The 21,613-nt window shown below is 33.5% G+C and overlaps 4 protein-coding genes and 2 pseudogenes across 5 annotated transcripts in view; all 6 read right to left on the reverse strand.

The window, feature by feature from the left end:
* The window catches only part of LOC107404430 (cytochrome P450 81Q32), a 28,125-nt gene extending 26,115 nt beyond the window's left edge, over positions 1 to 2,010 (reverse strand). The window contains exon 1 of one of the 2 annotated variants that reach the window (XM_048480039.2): positions 754 to 2,010. In XM_048480039.2, the coding sequence (XP_048335996.1) occupies positions 754 to 1,644 (891 nt within the window). In that variant the 5' untranslated portion in view covers positions 1,645 to 2,010. The remainder of the gene's footprint in view (positions 1 to 753) is intronic. The other variant, XM_048480038.2, reaches the window with a different exon arrangement.
* Positions 2,011 to 2,650: 640 nt separating this feature from the next.
* On the reverse strand, positions 2,651 to 4,534 carry LOC107404425 (cytochrome P450 81E8). The gene is made up of 2 exons (XM_016011376.3): positions 3,647 to 4,534; positions 2,651 to 3,289 (listed from the first exon to the last, which is right to left on the reverse strand). Exons 1-2 carry the CDS (start codon positions 4,532 to 4,534, stop codon positions 2,651 to 2,653), a joined length of 1,527 nt encoding a protein of 508 aa, XP_015866862.2.
* Positions 4,535 to 5,872: 1,338 nt separating this feature from the next.
* Positions 5,873 to 8,033, reverse strand: LOC107404424 (cytochrome P450 81Q32-like; annotated as a pseudogene).
* A 3,031-nt stretch (positions 8,034 to 11,064) lies between these two features.
* Positions 11,065 to 13,866, reverse strand: LOC107405738 (cytochrome P450 81E8). The gene is made up of 2 exons (XM_025069204.3): positions 12,830 to 13,866; positions 11,065 to 11,887 (listed from the first exon to the last, which is right to left on the reverse strand). The coding sequence occupies exons 1-2, from the start codon at positions 13,712 to 13,714 to the stop codon at positions 11,261 to 11,263; spliced, it is 1,512 nt and encodes a 503-aa protein (XP_024924972.2). The 5' UTR covers positions 13,715 to 13,866; the 3' UTR covers positions 11,065 to 11,260.
* Positions 13,867 to 17,303: 3,437 nt separating this feature from the next.
* LOC112489727 (cytochrome P450 81D11-like) lies at positions 17,304 to 18,053 on the reverse strand (annotated as a pseudogene).
* Positions 18,054 to 19,170: 1,117 nt separating this feature from the next.
* LOC107405743 (cytochrome P450 81E8) lies at positions 19,171 to 21,207 on the reverse strand. The gene is made up of 2 exons (XM_016012830.4): positions 20,250 to 21,207; positions 19,171 to 19,926 (listed from the first exon to the last, which is right to left on the reverse strand). Exons 1-2 carry the CDS (start codon positions 21,135 to 21,137, stop codon positions 19,285 to 19,287), a joined length of 1,530 nt encoding a protein of 509 aa, XP_015868316.2. The 5' UTR covers positions 21,138 to 21,207; the 3' UTR covers positions 19,171 to 19,284.
* Positions 21,208 to 21,613: the final 406 nt, after the last annotated feature.

Raw genomic sequence — 21,613 nt, forward strand, 5'->3', positions numbered from 1 at the left:
TGAATAATTTCTTTTTCAACTTTAATACTTCTAAAATGGAATGTAAAAGTCTTATATAGAAAGTGAATTTGACTTTCTATATTTAGGGAGCCAAGACCATAATTTTGCTTTTCAATTTATAGTACAAAATGAAAGTTGAAAGAAAGATATGACTTTTTGAAATAAAAAATTATTTAAAAAAAAAAATATGTATTCTCATTAGCCTGGCAAAAGTCTCATTCTTTTTATTTTAAAAAGTCATATCTCATTTTAATATTTTCAATAGGCTTTTAAATAAATTTAGAAAGTAAAATAAAAAATGAATTTGAAAAAAACAAACTCACTCTCTATATAAAGAATTTAATAAATTCGTTTGTAGTTTTCTATTCACAATTTTATTCTTTATTTTTAAAAATTTTTAAAAATACTTTTTATTTTGATAATTGTATTTTTTTAATGACTTGATAATTAATTATAATTTGAATCAACTAATCTTTTATATGTTTCACGTTAATAGGACTATAGGAGTACATATATGTTTCTACTTTATAAATATAATATTTTTGGGGCATTTTTAATAATATCAAGTAAGTTTTTTTCTTTCTTTCTTTCTTTCTTTATTTTCTTGGCATTTTTTGGGCATTTATGTTTCTAGATATGCATTGGGAATAGAACCAAGCTGCTTGCTCAAACCAAGACCAAGATTACACAATCAAAATAAAAGAAACTAGAAAACATTAGAAAACTAAATTAAAAGGAAGTAATAGAACTAACCAGTATAAATCCTTTGATAATTTGGTCGGTGTAGCATTCGGGTTGTGACTGTTGCAAAGAGAGTAGATGATCAATCATGGTGTTTCTACTCCCTTGGTTTCTCCGGTGCTCCTCAATTAGACGTTGCAGTAAACGATCCGTCTTTTTAGCAAGTTTTTTTATCCTCCTTTCAAAACCATTAATTCCGATCCATTTCAAAGTAGGCAAGAAATCTCCTTGGTTTGTTGTCCCACCATACAGCATTAACTCCTCTATAACCTCTCTGAAATTCTGTGCTTCTTCCTTATCAGCAGTAACATCGTCCCCATAGTACCGCTCCCCGGCTACCATTCTTATTACGATGTTAAATGTTAGCTCTGTAAGCGACGATTTCATCTCCACCTTGGAAAAATTTTGTCGTGAATTATGCGAGAGCTTACGCAGAAAGCGCTTCACTTCGTCCTTTCGGATTCCCAAGAACATGTTGAGGCGGCTCGACGAGAAGACCTCTAAAGAACCAATACGGCGGAGGTTGCGCCAGTGATCACCGTACGGAGTCGCTGCGACAGTTGTGTAGTTGTAGTGCACGTGTTTTCCCAAGAGTAACTGAGGTCGGTTGGCGAGAACGATGTCGTTTTTGTTGAAGCATTCTTCGACCGCCGGGGCAGACGATACCACAACAACGCGGCGAGATCCTAACCAGAGAGTGAAAATTGGGCCGTAGTTTTGGGAGAGACGGCGTAAAGTTCGGTGGACCGGAGGTCTTAAGAGATGGAGATGACCAATAATCGGAAGAGAAAATGGTCCTGGTGGGAGGTTTTTGTAAGGTGATCTGTATTGTAGGTAGAAGAGCTTGAAAGCAAAGAAAAAGATGATAAGGGAAAGACATGTGTAGAACAGAGCATCTTCCATGGCGGGTGGGCTTTGTTGTTGGTATTTTCTTTTCTTTTTTTTCGTTTTTCTAAAGTATAATTTATAACTTGTTACTTCCCAAGCAATTCCTTATTCAAGACGCCCTTGTGAGTTGAAATATATATGACTAACACCCATATTTATAGTAACAGATTTCTTAAAATGGCTGTGCATGGTTATAAATGGTGGACGAGCCAAATCTCTAAAGGATAAGTATCCTAATCAATGAATAAATAATGGTTCTTGTCCAGCGCGCAGTGGAAACTCGTGATCCACATTGGCAAAACACTGAATCGGCATCCGCTTCGATAGTGATTTTTTCATGGCTTAGAGATCGATAATTTACTACTCTTTAGGATTTGAGGAGATTATTGTATTCTTTTATTTTAAAATCCTTTTTATATAAAAAGGTTGGCTGACTCCTCAGTCCTCGACCAGATGTACTCTTGGATATTCAGACATTAAAAACAATATTGTCGTTTTAATATCAATGTCTCTCTCTGTTACTTGACGTGTTTGTTTTGTACACGAAATTCATTTATTGAAAGAGAATCCATAAAAGAAAAAAAAAGAAAAAAAAAACATGTCGAGCTTTAGCCTTTTGTGGAATTATCAAGAGCCTGCTCGAGCCAATCATTTATTTTTGTATTTTCAGGAGAAAAATGAGATTCACGCAGAGCACGGTCACCATCACCAACAAGACAAATCATGACTCGAAGAACCTCCAGCTCCATGTGAGATGGTTCAAAAAAAGCAAAAAAAATCTTCATACACACAAACACAAATATTTAAAAAAACAAAAGCATTATTATTAAACTTATGCGACAATATTTTGGTTATATATGTAACCTTACAAGAAAAGGTATAGAATTAGAATTTCCTTGTTCTAATATATTAAAAGAAAAAAAAAAATTCTCTCAACCAAAGGAAAAAAAAAAAAAAAAAAAAGTCGAACAACAATAATTAAATAATAGGGTATGGCTAGTCAAATGCATTGACGTAATTTTTAAATTTGATCCCAAGACTCCAAGAGAACATTGCTCATGATAGGACGTGCTTTACACATGACCTCCAACGGAACAGCTTTGGGCATAGTCATACCTTCGCCTTCGGCCATATCAATTTTCTCGTCGCTTACTTTCTCCCACTCTAAGCCCTGAATCAAAGAGCCCAATGTTAAACCCATTATACGTTGGGCAAGCCCAGCTCCAGGACATGACCTCCTTCCAATGCCATATGGCAGTAGCTTGTACGGCATCTCATCATGTCCATCTTTATCCACTTCAAATCTCTCAGGTTTAAAACTATCTGGATCATCCCACATACTAGGATCTCTGTGTATCGCCCATGCATTAATCAATACAATGGTACCCTGCGGCACGTCATATCCGCCAACTTGGCAATCGGCGGAAGAGAAATGTGGCACAAGGTTTGGCGCTGCTGGGTGCAACCGAAGGGTTTCGGAGATGATATTTTGGAGGTATGGTAGTTTGGGAAGATCTTGTTCGTCCACCAAACGTTGTTGCCCAACACGTTCATCAAGTTCAAGTCTAGCTTTCTTCAAGATATGGGGATGATTTAATAGATTGGCCAAAGCCCATTCTATTGTCACTGATGATGTGTCCGTCCCAGCCAATAACAATACCTGCAAAGTGATTGAAGAGTTATAATAAAAAATCTAAATATGGAGAAATAAATAAGAGAGAATCAGAGATTAATTTAAAACTCCAAACTACAGAAAAATTATCATTACAATTTTTATTTTATTTTTAGTTAAAAGCGATTGAATTTTAGAGATATTATGTGATTAATTAATTTTTTAAATTTAAACATATGTCAAGTTATATGAAAATCTTACATTTCTAATTATCATAACATTATATTTCAATAATATTAACGGGCCCTATAATTAATTAAGTAATAGTGGATATGTGCAATTTTAGAAGAACAATAAGTTGGCCAAATAAATTTGTAATGAAACACTTTTCAACGAAGTACTAACCTGTACGAGGCCTTTGATAATTTGGTCAGTGTAGTATTCAGGCTGCGATTTTTGCAAAGAAAGTAAATGATCAATCATGGTGTTTCCGCTCTCTTTCCTTTTCCGATGCTCGTCAACCAAGCCTTGCATGAACCGGTCCATCCTATTACCAAGATTCTGTATCCTGCTTTCATAACTACCATTGCATCCGATCCAATTGAAGAAGGGCAAGAAGTCTCCTGGAATATTTGATACCGCATAAGAAACCATCTCCTTAATTATGTCTCTAAATTGGCAAGCTTCTTCCTCATTCGTCACCTTGTCACCGTAGTATCGCTTCCCGGCAACCATCCTCATTATGATGTTGAAGGCCAGCTCCGAAAGCAAAGATCTCATCTCAACCCTTTCAAAATCTTTTACTGAGTTTTGCGAAAGCTTACACAGCAACCGCTTGACTTCATCCTTTCTAATTCCTATAAAGATGTTGAGACGGCTTGACGAGAAGATATCTGTGGAGCTAATGCGGCGGAGGTTGCGCCAGTGATCACCGTATGAGGCTGCAACCATGGTCGTGTTGTTGTATGCAAGGTGTTTGGTTATGAGGAGGTGAGGACGATTGGCAAGGACGATGTCGTTCTTGGTAAAGCAGTCGCGTACAGCCGAAGGCGATGATACTATAACCACACGACGAGAACCAAACCAGAGAGAGAAAATGGGGCCGTATTTTTGCGACAGGCGGTGGTAAGTTTGATGGATTGGAGGTTTCAAGAGATGGAGGTGGCCAACAATTGGGAGAGAAGGTGGACTTGGTGGGAGGTTTTTGTAGGGAGTTTTAGTTCTGAGCAAGAATTTGAAAGCAAATAAGAGGATGACAAAGGAAAGGATTGTGCATGGTAGGGTGTCTTCCATGTCTTTGTTGTGCCTTTAGGAATCTGCCACTCATTGGTATTTATAATTTGGGACTAAGCATTCATAAAATAAAGTTAGTAGAATTCCAAGAAAATTTAGTCAAAAATAAAGATACTCAAAGACGGAAAAACATTTAATGGCGACATCCATTTCATTTCTTATTTTGGCATTTTAAGTAATGCTTTGGATTTTTTTTGGGAAGAAAATATCTATTTGCATATTTGGAAGTGTTATTTTTCATAGCACTTAATTTGCATAATACTTTTGTTAATAGGTTTTTAATAAGAGCAATACCAAATTTTTTTACCAAAATTTTAGTAACCAATTATATTATAGTTTTTTAATGGTGTTAAATTGATATTACCTTATATATATAAGTAGATAAATTATTTAAAAGTTGCCAAATAATAAATACCAAAACTTTGATAAAAAAATTTAATCATTCTAAATTTATTCTTTTAATAAAGAATAAATAAATGTCAAAATATTTAACTACATACAATAAAACGCTTTTTTAAATTTATATTTGATATTTTTATATTTTAATTAATGCTTTATTATTATTATAATTTTTTTATTTGGAAGTAATTATTTTAAAAAAACAAATCAACTTCGGTGCCTTTTTTAGAAGTGCCTTAACTGATTTTTTTTATTGAAAAAAAAAACAGTTTTTAATATTTTTCCAGACATATAAACGACTTTCTTTTTTTGTGTTTTTAATAATTGGCTAATCATTGATATTTATAATTTTGGTCTTAGCACTCATAAAATAAAGTTAGTGGATTTCCAAGTAAATTCAGTCAAGAAAATATACAGACAGAAAAGAAATTGAATGGTGGCATCCATTTCACTTCTTCTTATAGCATATTAATTAATGCTTTGGATAATTTTTATTTTGAGTATATGTGCATAAAAAGGAAAGGAAAATGACAGTAGTGAATGTGGCAATGAAATAAAATATCAAGGCAAGATTGATTTCGTAAATAAAAAGAAAAAACCATACAAATCTTCAAACACAAACAAAATGGGAAAAAAAAAAAATTTAACATCATTAAAAACTGCCATATAATTGGTTATCAAAATTTTGGTAAAAAAATTTGGTACCTGTAATACTGTTCGTTATATATTAATACACCCATGCAATTATTTTTTTTTTTTAAAGATAATATTTGGTTAAATTTAAAACCTTACAAATTGAACCAAAAATATATTTTAAAAAAAGAAGAAGCTTAGGTAAGTACTGAGACTAGATGTGAGTACAAAATAAAAAATAAAGGGAAAAAAAAAAAAAACTATATCTTAACCAAAATCTAAAGCAGTAAAGCTATTCAATAATTTCTAAATTTTGTCCATAGATTCCAAGAGAACATGATTCATAATAGAACGTGTTTTGCACATGACCTCCAACGGAACGACTTTGGGCATGGTGGTCCCCTGTCATATCAATTTCCTCCACACTAACTTTCCTCCATTCGAAGCATTGAGTCAACGATCCTAATATCGAGCCTATTACACGTTGTGCCAGCCCATCCCCAGGACAAGCCCTCCTTCCAATGCGGAACGGCAATATCTTCTGCATTTGATCATGAGCTTCATGACGATCACCAACTTCAAATCTTTCAGGCTTAAAACTTTCTGGATCTTCCCATAGTTCAGGGTTTCCGTGTACGGCCCACACATTAATCAATACAATGTTATCGTGCGGCACGTCGTATCCGCCAACTTCACAACCCGCGGAAGAGTAATGTGGCGCAAGCAACGGTGCTGCTGTGAACAATCGAAGGGTTTCGGATATGATGTTTTGGAGGAATGGAAGTTTGGATACTTCTGGTTCATCAACTAAACGTTGGGCATGTTGCCCAATTTGTTCATCGAGTTCAATTCTAGCTTTTGTCAAGGTAGGAGGATGGTTAAGTAGATTGGACAATGCCCATTCTAGTGTCACTGATGATGTGTCAGTCCCAGCTATTAACAATGCCTGCATGGTTAAGTTAGTTTTGTAACCTAGCCAAAAATCTAAAAACCCAAGAGAGTTTAAACAAGTCTAAATTAATTTGTATACTACAACAAGTTCTATATTATTGATAGACTACATATACGTGTTTGGCTTCTTAGTGTAAAATAATATTTCAATGATGTTAACTGGTATTGAAAAAATAATAATAATGATAATAATAATCATGGTGGAGACGTGGCAGTGTAGAAGATTTATACAATGGACGTGATAAACCTATAAATTCTTAAAATAAATACAACTATGAAAACTTTACCTGAAATTAAGGTATTTTACTATTTGACTCTATTACATCCTCATCAATTTAATATCATCAATTATATGCGTGCCAAATTTTCCTTCTTATATATTAGTTTTATATAGAAATATATATATATATATATATATCTATATATATATAGCTTTTTGGTGACATAGATAAATATTTGTTTGTTTTCCACAGATCATTCCAAAGTTGACCATTGACCATTGACTCTATAAAACGTTAACTATTGACCAACCCACCATTTTCTCTGTTCATGAGATTCACTGATACAGCTAGTGTGAACGTTTATGTCCGGCGAATTCAAATTCACAGCAATTAAATAACTAAAATGGGAAAAAAGGACCATATGTGTATATATATATATATATATATTTATATATATGTAAGTTAAGAAAATAAGAGAAGCTTATAAGCACTAACCAGTATAAGCTCTTTGATAATTTGGTCAGTGTAGTATGCAGGCTGCGATTGTTGGAGAGAAAGCAAATGATCGATCATGGTGTTTCTACTCTCTTTCCCATTGCGAACCAATTCAAGATGGGCGAGAAGTCTCCTGGGTTTGATGCTCCACCACTGGCAGCAATCTCCTTAACGAGCTCTCTGAACCGCCTTGCCTCGTCCTCATCCGAGACCTCGTCGCCGTAGTACCGTTTTCCAGCAACCATTCTCATGATGATGTTAAAGGTCAGCTTCGAAAGCAATGACTTCATTTCCACTCTTATTAAATCTTGTACCGAGTTCTGGGAAATCTTAAACAGTAAGCGCTTGACTTCATTTTTTTGAATGCTTTAGAACATGTTGATACGGCTTGTCGAGAAGATCTCGATGGAACCGATGCGGAGGATATTGCGACAGTGGTCGCCGTTTGGGGCTGCAATCATGGTCGTCTTGTTGTATGCAAGGTGTTTGCGGATCACCAGCCGAGGGCGGCGGTTGGCATTCATGCACAGCCGTGGCCGAGGATACTATAACCACGCAGCGGGAACCAAACCAGAGAAATAAAATGGGACCGTATTTTGTGACAGGCGGTGGTAAGTTCGATGGAAAGGAAGTTTTGCGAGATGGAGGTGGCCAACAACTGGGAGAGAAGCTGGACTTGGTGGGGGATTTTTTTATGGAGTTTTAGCTTTGAGGAAGAATTTGAAAGTAAAGAAGAAGATGACAAGGGAAAAGATTGTGTATAGCAGTGTGTCTTCCATGGCTTGTGTGCTTAATGATTTGCTTTGTTTGAATATATTGGATTTAATCTAAGGGTATTTATGATGGTGGTAGTGGATAAAAATTTGGATATATATATATATATATATAGGTGATAAATGAGTTTTAGCTCAATTATTTAGTCTTCTATAGTTTAATTATTTGTGGAAAACTCAAGTATTTATGGTTATTTTGATATGTTTTTGTGTATTTGTGTATGTGAGCTCTAAAGTGAAGAGAAGAGTAAATTTCATAGTTTTTGAAGTTTTGGAGATCATTTTAGAGAGGAAGAATGTTAACTATACCTCAACCAAGTCAAACATGCCACTTATTATTGAAGATTTTTAAAATTTTGACTTTATTGATTTTGGTCAAATTGAAGTTTTAATGAGAGCATATGCAAGACACGCGCATTTAGTGTAGAGATTTGTATATGCAAATCATATGATTCATTTAAATTAGGCATATGAAAGCTATGTGCACATCTAGAACCCTTTAATCTTAATCTAAAAGCTAGATTTAAGGCTAAAGTTTTAGAGATTATTTAAGAGGGTTTTATTTGAGGAGGCTTGCTAGAGGGGACAAAGAGAGGAGCCACCATTGTAGATAGCTTGGAGAAGAGCTGCAGAGCAACGCACTCAATTTAGAAAGAGAAAGAGCAAAATCCAGAGAGAGAAAGCTTGGGCTTGGAAGAAGATTGAAGATTGAGGAGATTCCTCCACAAGATTCCTCGTGCTTTGAGTTTTCTCTATCTTTTATCACTCTTAAAATTGTATTTGGATATATATATATATATATTGTGTTTGACATGGATCTAATGATGAATATATATTCTATTTTGGATTTGGTTTATATTTTGTATCTGGATTGCTAGATTTATTATCTAGGATATGGATGAAACTTTTATTTGGATTGTAATTGAATGATGGGTTGATTAATATTGTGCAATTCTATTTTTTTCTTGTGTATTCCTTGGATTTAATGTTATAATATGCCTAATTAGATTAGAAATCAATTGGGTACTTGGTAGATCTATAAATTTTTCGTTGGGAAAGGGTTATTTAATGGATTTGTCACTAGGATTACACAACTCATATTTTAATTAGAGTTGGAAAGCTTTATTTGGGTAACCTAAAAAGGAGAATTAATGCATGGCATTTTAGGTTAATTTAGGAAGGGATTCTTCAATTTCCACTAATTATTCATAGATTCTAATTTTTCTAGAGATAGGAAATTAGATGTAATTAGAATCCCTTTCGTTAGAATTAAGGATAGAAATCCAATAGTAATCATCCAAGTTAAGTTCAATTATAGGAAGAATAAAAGGAAAATCAATATCTTAGAACTTTAGATCATAATATTTGTCATTTCCATTTCTTCTGTGTGTTATTTCTCTTGATTTTTTGTCTTACTATTTTAGTTTAATTTTAATATTAGTTTTAATTTACGTTCACACTAATTTTTAGTTAAATTGGGTGCCTAAATAAAAAGAATTAATCAATAATTTTAGTAATTAGCAAAGCTTCGAACATCAATTTTCAAGGATACAATACTCACTCATCACTATATTACTTGTGCGACCCATGTATTTGCAGAAATAATGCATCAATAGAGGCTAAGCATTAATAAAATAGAGTGAGTAATGGATTAGGGCTTGTATAGGGATTCATTCTCTATGGCTAAGGTTGAAACTTCTTTTTTTTTTTAATCAGACCCATAAATGTGTTTTAAGAAATTTCGTGATGATTAAAAATTTAGAACTTTTTTTTTTTTTGAAAAGAAAAAAAATTTAGAACTTATTACATCGAAAATCTTTTACAAGGTAAAATTACTACATTACACCATTGCAAAAATAATGAATATATTATATAAAAATAATAATATGTAATCAAATTTATGAATAGTTATACACATATAATTAATTGAATATAGTACAAAATATATTAGTTATTTTTCTTTAAAAAAAAAACTTTTAGAATACAACATAGGGCACAAAACAAACAAATATAATTCTTTCAAATTTAACGTAATCAATGGATAAATGTGTTTTGGGGTAGAACGAATGGATATTAAATTGGCGCGGATGAGGTAGCATTTTTTCCTTTAAAGCCACGCTTCAAGATACAGTGACAATAGTCACGTGTTTTAAGAATCTTCGATCAAGTTGACTTTTCTTTTTCTTCAAAAAAAATAGTTAGACTTCTGTTTGTGTCAGTTTATTATTGGACAATTATTAAATTGGGGTTTGAAGATTTGATCTCTCATATATACGCTGATTACGTCAGTGAGTGCGTATATTTTAATCCTCACTATGTCGTCAATCAGTACGTCAGATTTGCGGCGGTTGGTTGCAAATTGGCATGCGTCTGGACCAACATTTCATTTGATTATTCACCTCCCAATTGATTTCTAATTCATTACAAATCAACACTAATACGGCCGTAAAACATACATTCAACAATTTTTTAAATTTTAATGTAATCCGTGTCATTATTTATTTATCTATTCAATTTTTTCGGAAACCAAATGATGGTGCTTGGATGATGAGGCTGAGCTTTGCATTGTTTTCTTTAACAATAGTCATGCGCAGTTGAAATATTCCACCACAGTGCCAATATTCTTTTTTTTTTTTTTTTTTTTGGGTGCATTTTCAAAAATATCTAAAGCCTTAATAATACAAAAACTGGAGATATGAACAATCAAACTCTAAGTCTCAACCGTGTGGCTTTCACTTATTCATGGAAACACGAAATGCCTTTCAAAAAAAAATTATAAAAAAAAAATAAAAAAAAAGAGAAAGTAAAATGACAGCAACGAAAATAGTACCTAGAGATCATTTGTACCTGATAGTGTTGACAACACTGAGAAAATATATTTTTTTAACCTATAGCGACAAACCAAGTTGTGGCTAAACACATGTTTTTTTGTACTGCAGTGCAGCAGCAATAAAATAAAATATCAAGGCAAGATAAATTTCATAATTAAAAAGAAAAAACTCGATGGTTCAAATACAAATCTTCAAACACAAACAAAAAAGGAAAAAAGAAAAGAAAAGAAAAGGAATTATATATTATTACACCCATGCAACAATATTTGTTTATGTTTATGACCTTACAAAATGAATATTAAATAAATAAAAAACCTTACTGGTACTAGATGTCAATAGAAAATTAATATATATATATATATATATATTAACCAATTGTTGGAAGATATAAATAATAAAAATCTAAAGCTCCTCACATAATCTCTAAATTTTGTCCATAGACTCCAAGAGAACATGGTTCATGATAGGACGTGCTTTACACATGACCTCCAACGGAACAGCTTTGGGCATAGTGGTTCCTTTTCCTTCACTCATATCAATTTCCTCCTCGCTAACTTTTTTCCATTCAAAGCACTGAATCAAGGAACCCAATGTCAAGCTCATTACGCGTTGGGCCAGCCCAGCTCCGGGACACGCCCTCCTTCCAATGCCAAACGGCAATAGCTTATGATCTTCATGATCACCAACTTCAAATCTTTCAGGTTTAAAACTTTCTGGATCTTCCCACTGCTCAGGGTCTCTGTGTATCGCCCATGCATTAATCAATACAATGGTATCGTGCGGCACATCGTATCCACCAACTTGGCAATCCTCGGAACTGTAATGTGGAAGAAGCAACGGTGCTGCTGGGTACAATCGAAGGGTTTCGGAGATGATGCTTCGGAGGTATGGTAGTTTGGATACGTCTGGTTCACCCAGCAAACGTTGTTGCCCAATTTGTTCATCGAGTTCAATTTTAGCTTTTGTCAAGGTGTGGGGATGGTTAAGTAGATTGGACAATGCCCATTCTAATGTCACCGATGATGTATCTGTCCCAGCTAGTAGCAATACCTGCAAACGGTTAAGTTAATTTTTAATATAGCCAAAATACTAAAACATAGAGAAAATAGTAAGAGATATGAAAATACTAAGAGTCAGGATTTCCTTTTTAGTATAGCACAAAATGATATTTGAGTTTAGAGGTATTCTGTGATTAATTTGTAATTTTAAACAAGTCTAAATCATATGAAATCTTGTGTTATGTCTTTCAACGCAAAATATTATTTCAATAATGTTAACTGCTATAGCAAAAAATACTACTACTAATAATAATTATAATAATGTCAACTTGACCTTAAAAGTAAAACTAGTTCAGTGGACAGTAGGAGAGGTAAGACTTACAAAATTGACGTGCTACATGTATATATAAAATTTTAAAATAAAATAAAACGGGCAATAATATGAAAACTAAATTTTTTTACTAAAATTTTGATAATCAATTGTGTGATAATTTTTTAATAATAATTAAATTAACATTGTTCTATATTTATGAAAAGATGAACCATTTAAAAAATATCAAAATTTTGATAAAAAATTTAATCATTTTAAATTTATCCAAATGAAAATATAAAAAAATTACTTAAAAGATAAGGTAAATTGATAATTGATCCAATTACATCATCAATTTATTGTCATTAATCATTATATGCGTGCCAAATTTTCCTTCTTATATATTAGTTTCATATAAAGTATATTTGTTTGTTTGTTATAAATTTAAACTCCTACGTTAACCATTGACCCTCTAAAAAACGCTGACTATGGACCAGCCGCGAGCTCTTTCTGTGTCTATCACTGATCCAGTTACTTAATTTGGGCGTTTATATGCAGCAAGTTCAAAGTCACAGCAATTAATTAATTATATAATTGAAATAGAAAAAGAGGACAGTATGTATATATATATATATATATATATGTATATAAATTAAGGAATAAGAAAAGCTTACGAATACTAACCAGCATAAGCCCTTTGATAATTTTGTCAGTGTAGTACTCAGGCTGTGATTGTTGCAGAGAAAGCAAATGATCAATCATGGTGTTTCTACTCTCTTTACTGTTCCGATGCTCATCAATCAAGCCTTGCAAGAACTGGTCGCTCCTCTTAGCAAGTCTCTTCGTACTGCGTTCAAAACCATCAATGCCGAGCCAATTCAAGATGGGCAGGAAATCTCCTGGATTCGATACCCCACCAGTCTCAAAAATCTCCTTCATCAGCTCTCTGAACTGCCTTGCTTCCTCCTCATCCGACACCTCGTCGCCGTAGTACCGCTTGCCAGCCACCATTCTCATGATGATATTAAAGGTCAGCTCCAAAAGCATGGACTTCATCTCCACTCTTTTAAAATCTTGTACCGAGTTTTGAGAAAGCTTAAACAATAAGCGCTTGACTTCATCCTTTCGGATGCTTAGGAACATGTTGAGACGGCTCGCCGAGAAGATCTCGATGGAACCGATGCGGCGGAGGTTGCGCCAGTGATCGCCGTATGGGGCTGCAACCATGGTCGTGTAATTGTATGCCACGTGTTTGCCGCGGACCAACTGAGGGCGGTTGGCAAGGACGATGTCATTCTTGGTAAAGCATTCGTGAACCGCGGTGGCCGATGACACTACAACCACACGGTGGGAACCGAACCAGAGAGAGAAAATGGGGCCGTATTTTTGTGACAGGCGGTGGAAAGTTCGATGGACTGGAGGTTTCAGGAGATAAAGGTGGCCAACGATTGGGAGAGAAGGTGGACCTGGTGGGAGGTTTTTGTAGGGAGTTTTGGCTTTGGTAAAGAATTTGAAAGCAAAGAGGAAGATGATAAAGGAAAGGATTGCGTATAGCAGTGTGTCTTCCATGGCTTGTGTGCTAATAATTTGCTTTGCTTTGTATGGTGTGTGGTGGTGAGTGACAGCACTGCTTGATAGTAGAGGAAATGCAAGAAAATGACTAGAAAATGCAGAGAAAACAGGGAGAAGAAGAAGGAAGAAAAATAAGAATAAAAAATGATTTTCTGTATTAAATGTTTCTGCTTACACCAGAAGCTAGTACAAGACATATAGTTATAGCACTCAACCACCAAACATGCCTATTCTGAAAAATTACAGTTATAGCAAGACTATTCACGTGACTAAGCTAGCAGCTGTAACAAGCAAATTTCGTAATGAAAAAGAAAAGTCTTCACCTCAAGACAAAAGATGAAACTTATTCAAAATAAAATAAAGAAAAAAGAGAAAAAGATTAAATTGATTACGGCTTTCAATTTAATATTGCTATATTCATCGATTGATTTTCTTATAATAATAATTGCTAAACAAGTTTATGAAATGTTATACACATATGATTGGGTGAATATGGTGTAAATTGCATTAGTTATTTTTCATTAACCAAAAAAAAATATTAAAATACAACGTTAACGCACAGAATAAACAAATATCAATCTTCAAAATTCCATGTAATCCATGGATGCATTGTTTTTTTGTCGGAAATCGAAACGATATTTAATTGGTTTGGATGAAGTGGCTTTGTCTCTTTGAATTAAGCCACGTGTCGAGAAACAGTTGCAAACCCAAATGGAATTTAAAAAATTATCCAGCACTTTTCTTTTTCCTTTTCCCTCTCTACTCTGTTTGTTTTAGGACAACTATGAAACCAGATTAAAGATTTTAATCTCATATGCTACTTACGTCTGCGATTGCGTAAAATTCTATCCTCTCTTGCGTCAGTCCAGTACGTGTTTTGCAGCAGGTGGGTTACAAATTTGCATACGTCTGCACCAACATGTCATTTGAATATTCACCTTGCCATTGAATTCTTTACAAATCGACACTAATGCGGCAGAAAACCAAAGTATGGTGCTTGGAAGATGAGATTGAGCTTAGAAATTAATCTTCCACAACCAGTGTCTTTTTTTTTTTTTTTGGGGTGCATTTTCATTTTCCTTTTTTGAGTACAACAATTAAATTTGAGATTGAAGATTTTGGACAGTATATTCTTAATTTCCTGTTGCCTCCACTCTGGTTCACTTCATGTACCTTATATATGTTGACACTTAATTGATCAATATTTAACCATTTTATATATGCTTACACTTTGGAAGATATACGTAGAGATTAATTATAACTATTATATCTCTGCATATCGTTTCAAATTATATCTCTGCATATCGTTTCAAATTTATCCATTGACTCAGAGAGAATATTAATTTCTACTAATCGCACGTGGTTTTACACATGAAATGTATACATTGATCATTAAGATTGTGTCATATGGCATGTTGGATCTGTCTACAGTCTTCGGAGGTACTAACAATGGGGCCGCCGCATGCAGTCAAAGGAGATAAAATCAAATGGATTTTTAACTAATTTATTTTTACGTAATTTTTTTATAATTTTTTAATATGTGATAAAAACAATAATAAAAAATTTAAAACGTCAAATCACATCAATTATTTTTAAATTTGTATCAATAGGTTTTTGCTATATGTTAAAAATTTATTTAAAAAAATCAAATGATAATATATAATCCAAGAATCATCTGATTTTTACATATTGCTGAAGAAGAGAAGCTGATGCTTCAAAGCAAATTAGGCGACCTTATTGCTGCGACAACTCTATGCTATTTCCTATTTTTACCATTTCATTTTTAAAGGGTCAAGATCCTCCATTATTGCCTTTGCATACGGAGAACGATCTTCCTTTCGGTGCCACAAACAACATCTTATGGTCTATGGTTTAAGGGATACATATACATATTAAAAGAATATGTACGGATATAAGTACTATTGGAATTATAATTATCCGACTTATAACTTATGGTTACGTTTGACATATGTTATATATCGGCACTTCTGCACAAAGCATCCACGATGGTACTAAATAGTGCAAGTCAATGTTTCACAGCCCTTTGAGCTGCTCAAAAATTGATATGGAACCCCTGTATAATGCCACCTTCTTAGTACTATGTAAACCAAGGGAGCATGGATTTAAGCTGCACAAGAAAAATCTCCCCAATGCCAATTGAGGTCATCCAGTATACCCACAAACTAACTTTTATTTTATTTTCATTTTCAATAACAATACAGGTATTAAAATTTCATAAAATCTATTTTTCAAATAATATTTTTTAATATATTATTAATTAATGTATTCATATAATCTAAATATAAATAAATAAATAATTAAATGAAAAAGTGGATAAAAAAATAAATCAATTAAATTTGTCACATCATTTAATAAAAAATTTGATAAATATTTTAATAACTTTAATATTATATTTGTCTTTTGACCGGTTATTGAGCATCCAAAAATGATGAATCTTTCATTCTTTTCATTTTTTTTATTTTGCTTCTCAGTTCTCACTTCGTCTTTTTATCCAAAGTAACACTTTTTTATTTCGTTGACTTTGTTTTTCTGTTTTTTTCTTAAATTTATAGTAAAAGGGATCAATATTATTTATTTTTGATATAATTTAATTTTTGATAATTTATTTAATATAGTAATTGAAAAAAATAAATATAATGACATATATCAATGTGTTTAGTTTGATTTTTTTTTAAAAAAAAATAGAACAATACAATGCTATTCTTTACTAATCATCGTAGAATATTGATAGAGCACATTACAGCTCAGACTTAATATGATACAAATTTAATATAAGTACAAGAGATTCAATATAATACAGAACAACCCTGCCTACCAAAGGCCTCATAAGTACTAATTATTGCAATTGAATTTTTTTTTTCTTTTTAGCAATCAATACCTTCTCTTTTAATTTAAATTTTTTTTTTGGCACCAATCTTCCCTCTTAAAGTTTTTATTTAGTTTGTTGTTTATTTATTTATTTTTATTGAACTTTGTATTTATTTTTGTGATAAATTGAATAGAGAAATTTCATCACTAGGTTTAAAATTATGATTTTATTATCATTAACTATCATTGTTAACTAAACTGTTTTTATTTTAAATCATAAATATCTTTAAAAATATCTAAAATCTTGTATTATTCCAAATCATAAATATTTTATGAAAATATTTAAAAACTTTGAATCATGAAACTTCATTCAATATATAATAATAATAAAAACAAGAGATTTGAACACTGACACCCAACTCATGAAGTCATGAGTTCGAAACACGTTTTTCTCTTTTTAAGATTAGAAATTGTCGTCGGAGTCATAAAAGTAAAAGCTCTCAAGTCTCAACCGTATGGTTTTCTCTTTTTCTTAAATCATATGGCTTTCACTTACTCGAGGAAATACAAAATGCCTTTCAAAAAAGGGGGGAAAAAAAACGAAGAGAGGAAATGACCGTATTCAATGCGGCAATAAAATAAAATATCAAGACAAGATTGATTTCATAATTAAAAAAGAAAAACCTCAAAGGTTCGAATACAAATCTTCCAACAAAAAACGAAAAAAAGGAATTATATATTATTATACCCTTGCAACAATATTTGGATACATTTATGACCATACAAAGTGAACGTAATATATATGTATATATATATATATATATATCTTGACCAATTGTAGGAAGAAAATCTAAAGTTAATCACATAATTTCTCAATTTTGTCCAAAGACTCCAACAAGAGAATTTGGTTCATGATAGGACGTGCTTTACACATGACCTCCAAGGGAACAACTTTGGGCATGGTGGTTCCTTTTACTTTAGTCATATCAATTTCCTCACTAACTTTTTACCATTCAAAGCACTGAATCAAGGAGCCCAACGTCAAGCTCATTACGCGTTGGGCCAGCCCAGCCCCGGGACGCGACCTCCTTCCCATGCCAAACAGCAACAGTTTGTGATCTTCATGATCACCAACTTCAAATCTTTCAGGTTTAAAACTTTCTGGATCTTCCCACAGTTCAGGGTCTCCGTGTATCGCCCATGCATTAATCAATACAATCGTATCCTGTAGCACGTCGTATCCACCAACTTGGCAATCCGCGGAAGAGTAATGTGGAAGAAGCAACGGTGCTGCTGGGTGCAATCGCAGGGTTTCGGATATGATGCATCGGAGGTATGGTAGTTTGGATACATCTGGTTCATCCACCAAATGTTGCCCAATTTGTTCATCAAGTTCAATTCTAGCTTTTGTCAAGGTATGAGTATGGTTAAGCAGATTGGACAATGCCCATTCTAATGTCACTGATGATGTGTCTGTACCAGCTTGTAGCAATACCTGCAAACGGTTAAGTTAATCCTTGCAATCTAGCCAAAATACTAAAAACATAGAAAAAACTGTAAGAGAAATATTCAGGTTCTGTTTGTTCATGTTTTTTGTTTTCAGTTTTTAAAGTATTATTTAAAAAAAAAAAACTGTTTTTATTTGTTTTTTGAAAACAGAAATATTTGGTCAGTTATATTTGAAATAGTTTTCAAAACTAAGATAACAAAAAATATTATTTTAATATTTTTTAAATTTTTTTTGAATTTATTTTTTAAAATTATTTTAAAAAATTGGTGATCAATAGATAATTTTTTGTTTTAAAAATAATTTTTTATTTTATAGAATAGAAAATTGTTTTAAAGTCTAATGGTCAAATAGGCCTAAAATACTAAGAATCATGATTTCTTTTTTAGTATAGTACTGAAAGAGAGCAAATTTTCAATTTGCAATGTTTTTTTTTTTTTTTGGGGGGTTATTTTGCACTCCAACGGTGACCATTGACCCTCATAATAACGTTGACTATTGACTAACCACGACCTCTTTCTATGTCGATCCTATTCACTGACTCAGTGATTTTTTTTTTTTAAATTATTATTAATTTTTACATGGGAAAGGAGATTTTTCATTAGATGGACATTAAATTATGATTATTGACGGAATCACCCGGCGTCGGCATCCACTTCAGATTGTGATTTTTTCATGGCTTAGAGATCGATAATATATTACTCTTTAGGGTTGAACACAACAATAACAAAATTACAATAATAATAATAATAATATATAGTGGCTGAGCAGATTATTGTATTCTTTTATTTTAAAATCCTTTTTATAAAGAAAGGTTGGCTGACTCCTCAGCCCCATGTTCTCTTAGATATTTAACCAAAAACAAAAATCTGCCCTTGGGACCCATATATTATAATATTGTCGTTTTAATGTTATTGCAATTATCTCTCTGTTTTACTTCACATTACTTCACATGTGGGTTGCGAACAGCAAATTAAATTGTAGGAAGCCTGAATGAGGCTAACATTTAATTTCGAAAATAATGAATATTTATTTGAATAATACACCCATGCAATTATATTTATTACCTTACAAACTCAGAGAGACTGGATATCAGAACAATCAGAGAGACTGGATATCAGAACAATCTTTAAAAAATAATAATAATAATAAAAAATATAAAACTATATCTTAAACAATTGTAAGCACAAATAATTAAATAAATAAAAATCTAAAGCAAGTCACATGATTTCTAAATTTTGTCCGTAGACTCCAATAGAAAATGGTTCATAATAGGACGTGCTTTACACCTGGCCTCCAATGGAACAGCTTTGGGCATTGTGGTCCCTTTTCCTTCACGCATGTCAATTTCCTCCTCACTAACTCTTTCCCATTCCAAGCACTGAATCAACGAGCCCAATGTCAAGCTCATTACGCGATGGGCCAGCCCAGACCCGGGACACGCCCTCCTTCCAATGCCAAACGGCAATAGCTTCTGCACCTGCTCATGATCTTCATGATGATCACCAACTTCAAATCTTTCAGGTTTAAAACTTTCTGGATCTTCCCACAGCTCAGGGTCTCTATGTATCGCCCATGCATTAATCAACACCATGGTATCGCGTGGCACGTCGTATCCGCCGACTTCACAATCCGCGGAAGAGTAATGTGGAAGAAGCAACGGTGCTGCTGGGTACAATCGAAGGGTTTCGGATATGATGCTCCGGAGGTATGGTAGTTTGGATACATCTGGTTCATCCAGTAAACGTTGTTGCCCAATTTGTTCATCAAGTTCACGTCTAGCTTTCCTCAACGTATGGGGATGGTTAAGTAGACTGGACAATGCCCATTCTAATGTCACTGATGATGTGTCAGTCCCAGCTCCTAGCAACACCTGCAAACGGTTAAGTTAATTTTTATAATCTAGCCAAAAATCTAAAAATCAAGAGAAATTAAACAAATACTATAACAGAATCATTATTATTATTATTATTATTTTGAAATATAGAACAAAAATAGAATGAGTTTTCGGGATATTGACCGTTGACTAAAAACGTTGACTATTGACCATGAGATTCACTGCTAGTGTGAACCTTTAGGTGTAGCGAGTTCAAATTCAAAGCGATTAATTGAATGATTGAAATGTGAAAAGATGACCATATATATATATATATATATATATAGGTTAAAAAATAAGAAAAGCTTATGAGCACTAACCAGTATAAAGCCTTTGATAATTTGGTCAGTGTAGTATTCAGGCTGCGATTGTTGCAAAGAAAGCAAGTGATCAATCATGGTGTTTCTACTCTCTTTCCTATTGCGATGCTCATCAATCAAGCCTTGCAAGAACTCGTCGGTCCTCTTTGCAAGCCTCTTTACCCTGCTTTCTAAACCATTAGCAGTGCCTATCCAATTCAAGAAAGGCAAGAAGTCTCCAGGATTTGATGTTCCACCAGTGGCAGTTATCTCCTTCATGATCTCTCTGAACTGCCTTGCTTCCTCCTCATCCGACACCTCGTCGCCGTAGTACCGTTTTCCGGAAACCATTCTCATGATGATGTTAAAGGTCAGCTCCGAAAGCAAAGACTTCATCTCCACTCTTTTAAAATTTTGCACCGAGTTTTGAGAAAGCTTAAGCAATAATCGCTTCACTTCATCCTTTCGAATGCCTAGGAACATGTTGAGACGGCTCGATGAGAAAATCTCGATGGAACCAATGCGGCGGAGGTTGCGCCAGTGATCGCCGTATGGGGCTACAGTCATGACTGTGCTGTTGCATGTAAGGTGTTTGCGTATGTGCAGGGCAGGACGGCTGGCAAGGACGATGTCATTCTTTGTAAAGCATTCGTGCACCGCCGAGGCCGACGATACTACGACCACGCGGCGGGAACCTAACCAGAGAGAGAAAATGGGGCCGTATTTTTGTGACAGGCGGTGGTAAGTTCGATGGACAGGATGTTTCAAGAGATGGAGGTGGCCAACAATTGGGAGAGAAGGTGGACTTGGTGGGAGGTTTTTGTGGGGAGTTTTAGTTTTGATGAAGAATTTGAAAGCAAAAAAGAAGGTGATGAGGGAAAGGATTGTGTATAGCAGTGTGTCTTCCATGGCTTGTGTGCTTAATGATTTGCTCTGTTTGAATATGGTGGATTTAATCTAATAGGGGCTTTGTGTGATGGTGGTGGCGGGTCAAAATTGGTATGTATATATTAGGGGATAAGCATTCAAAAATTAAAATTAGTGATGACCAAGTAAATTTTGTAAACACAAAGAAAAGTCTTCAATCCAAGACAAAAAGATAAAAATGATTACATCTTTCAAGTCAATTTTCTTCTAGATCTACAGTACTCGTTTCTTTTTCTTGTATTTGGATACTTTCTCTATGCTAAATGTTGAAACGTAATTTATTTTTTTTCTTTTTGTTTGACCCTGTGTTCTGGGAAATTTCGTGATAATAAAAATTAATTTTGAAATAAATTATAATTATCACGCCTATAATCTAATTTTTTATCATTGCCAAATAATAATAATAATAATAATAATAATAATAAGAATTGTTAAACAAGTTTATGAATACTCTTACA

The sequence above is a fragment of the Ziziphus jujuba genome, chromosome 7 (assembly GCF_031755915.1).
Source record: "Ziziphus jujuba cultivar Dongzao chromosome 7, ASM3175591v1".
In the NCBI taxonomy this organism is placed as follows: Eukaryota; Viridiplantae; Streptophyta; class Magnoliopsida; order Rosales; family Rhamnaceae; genus Ziziphus; species Ziziphus jujuba.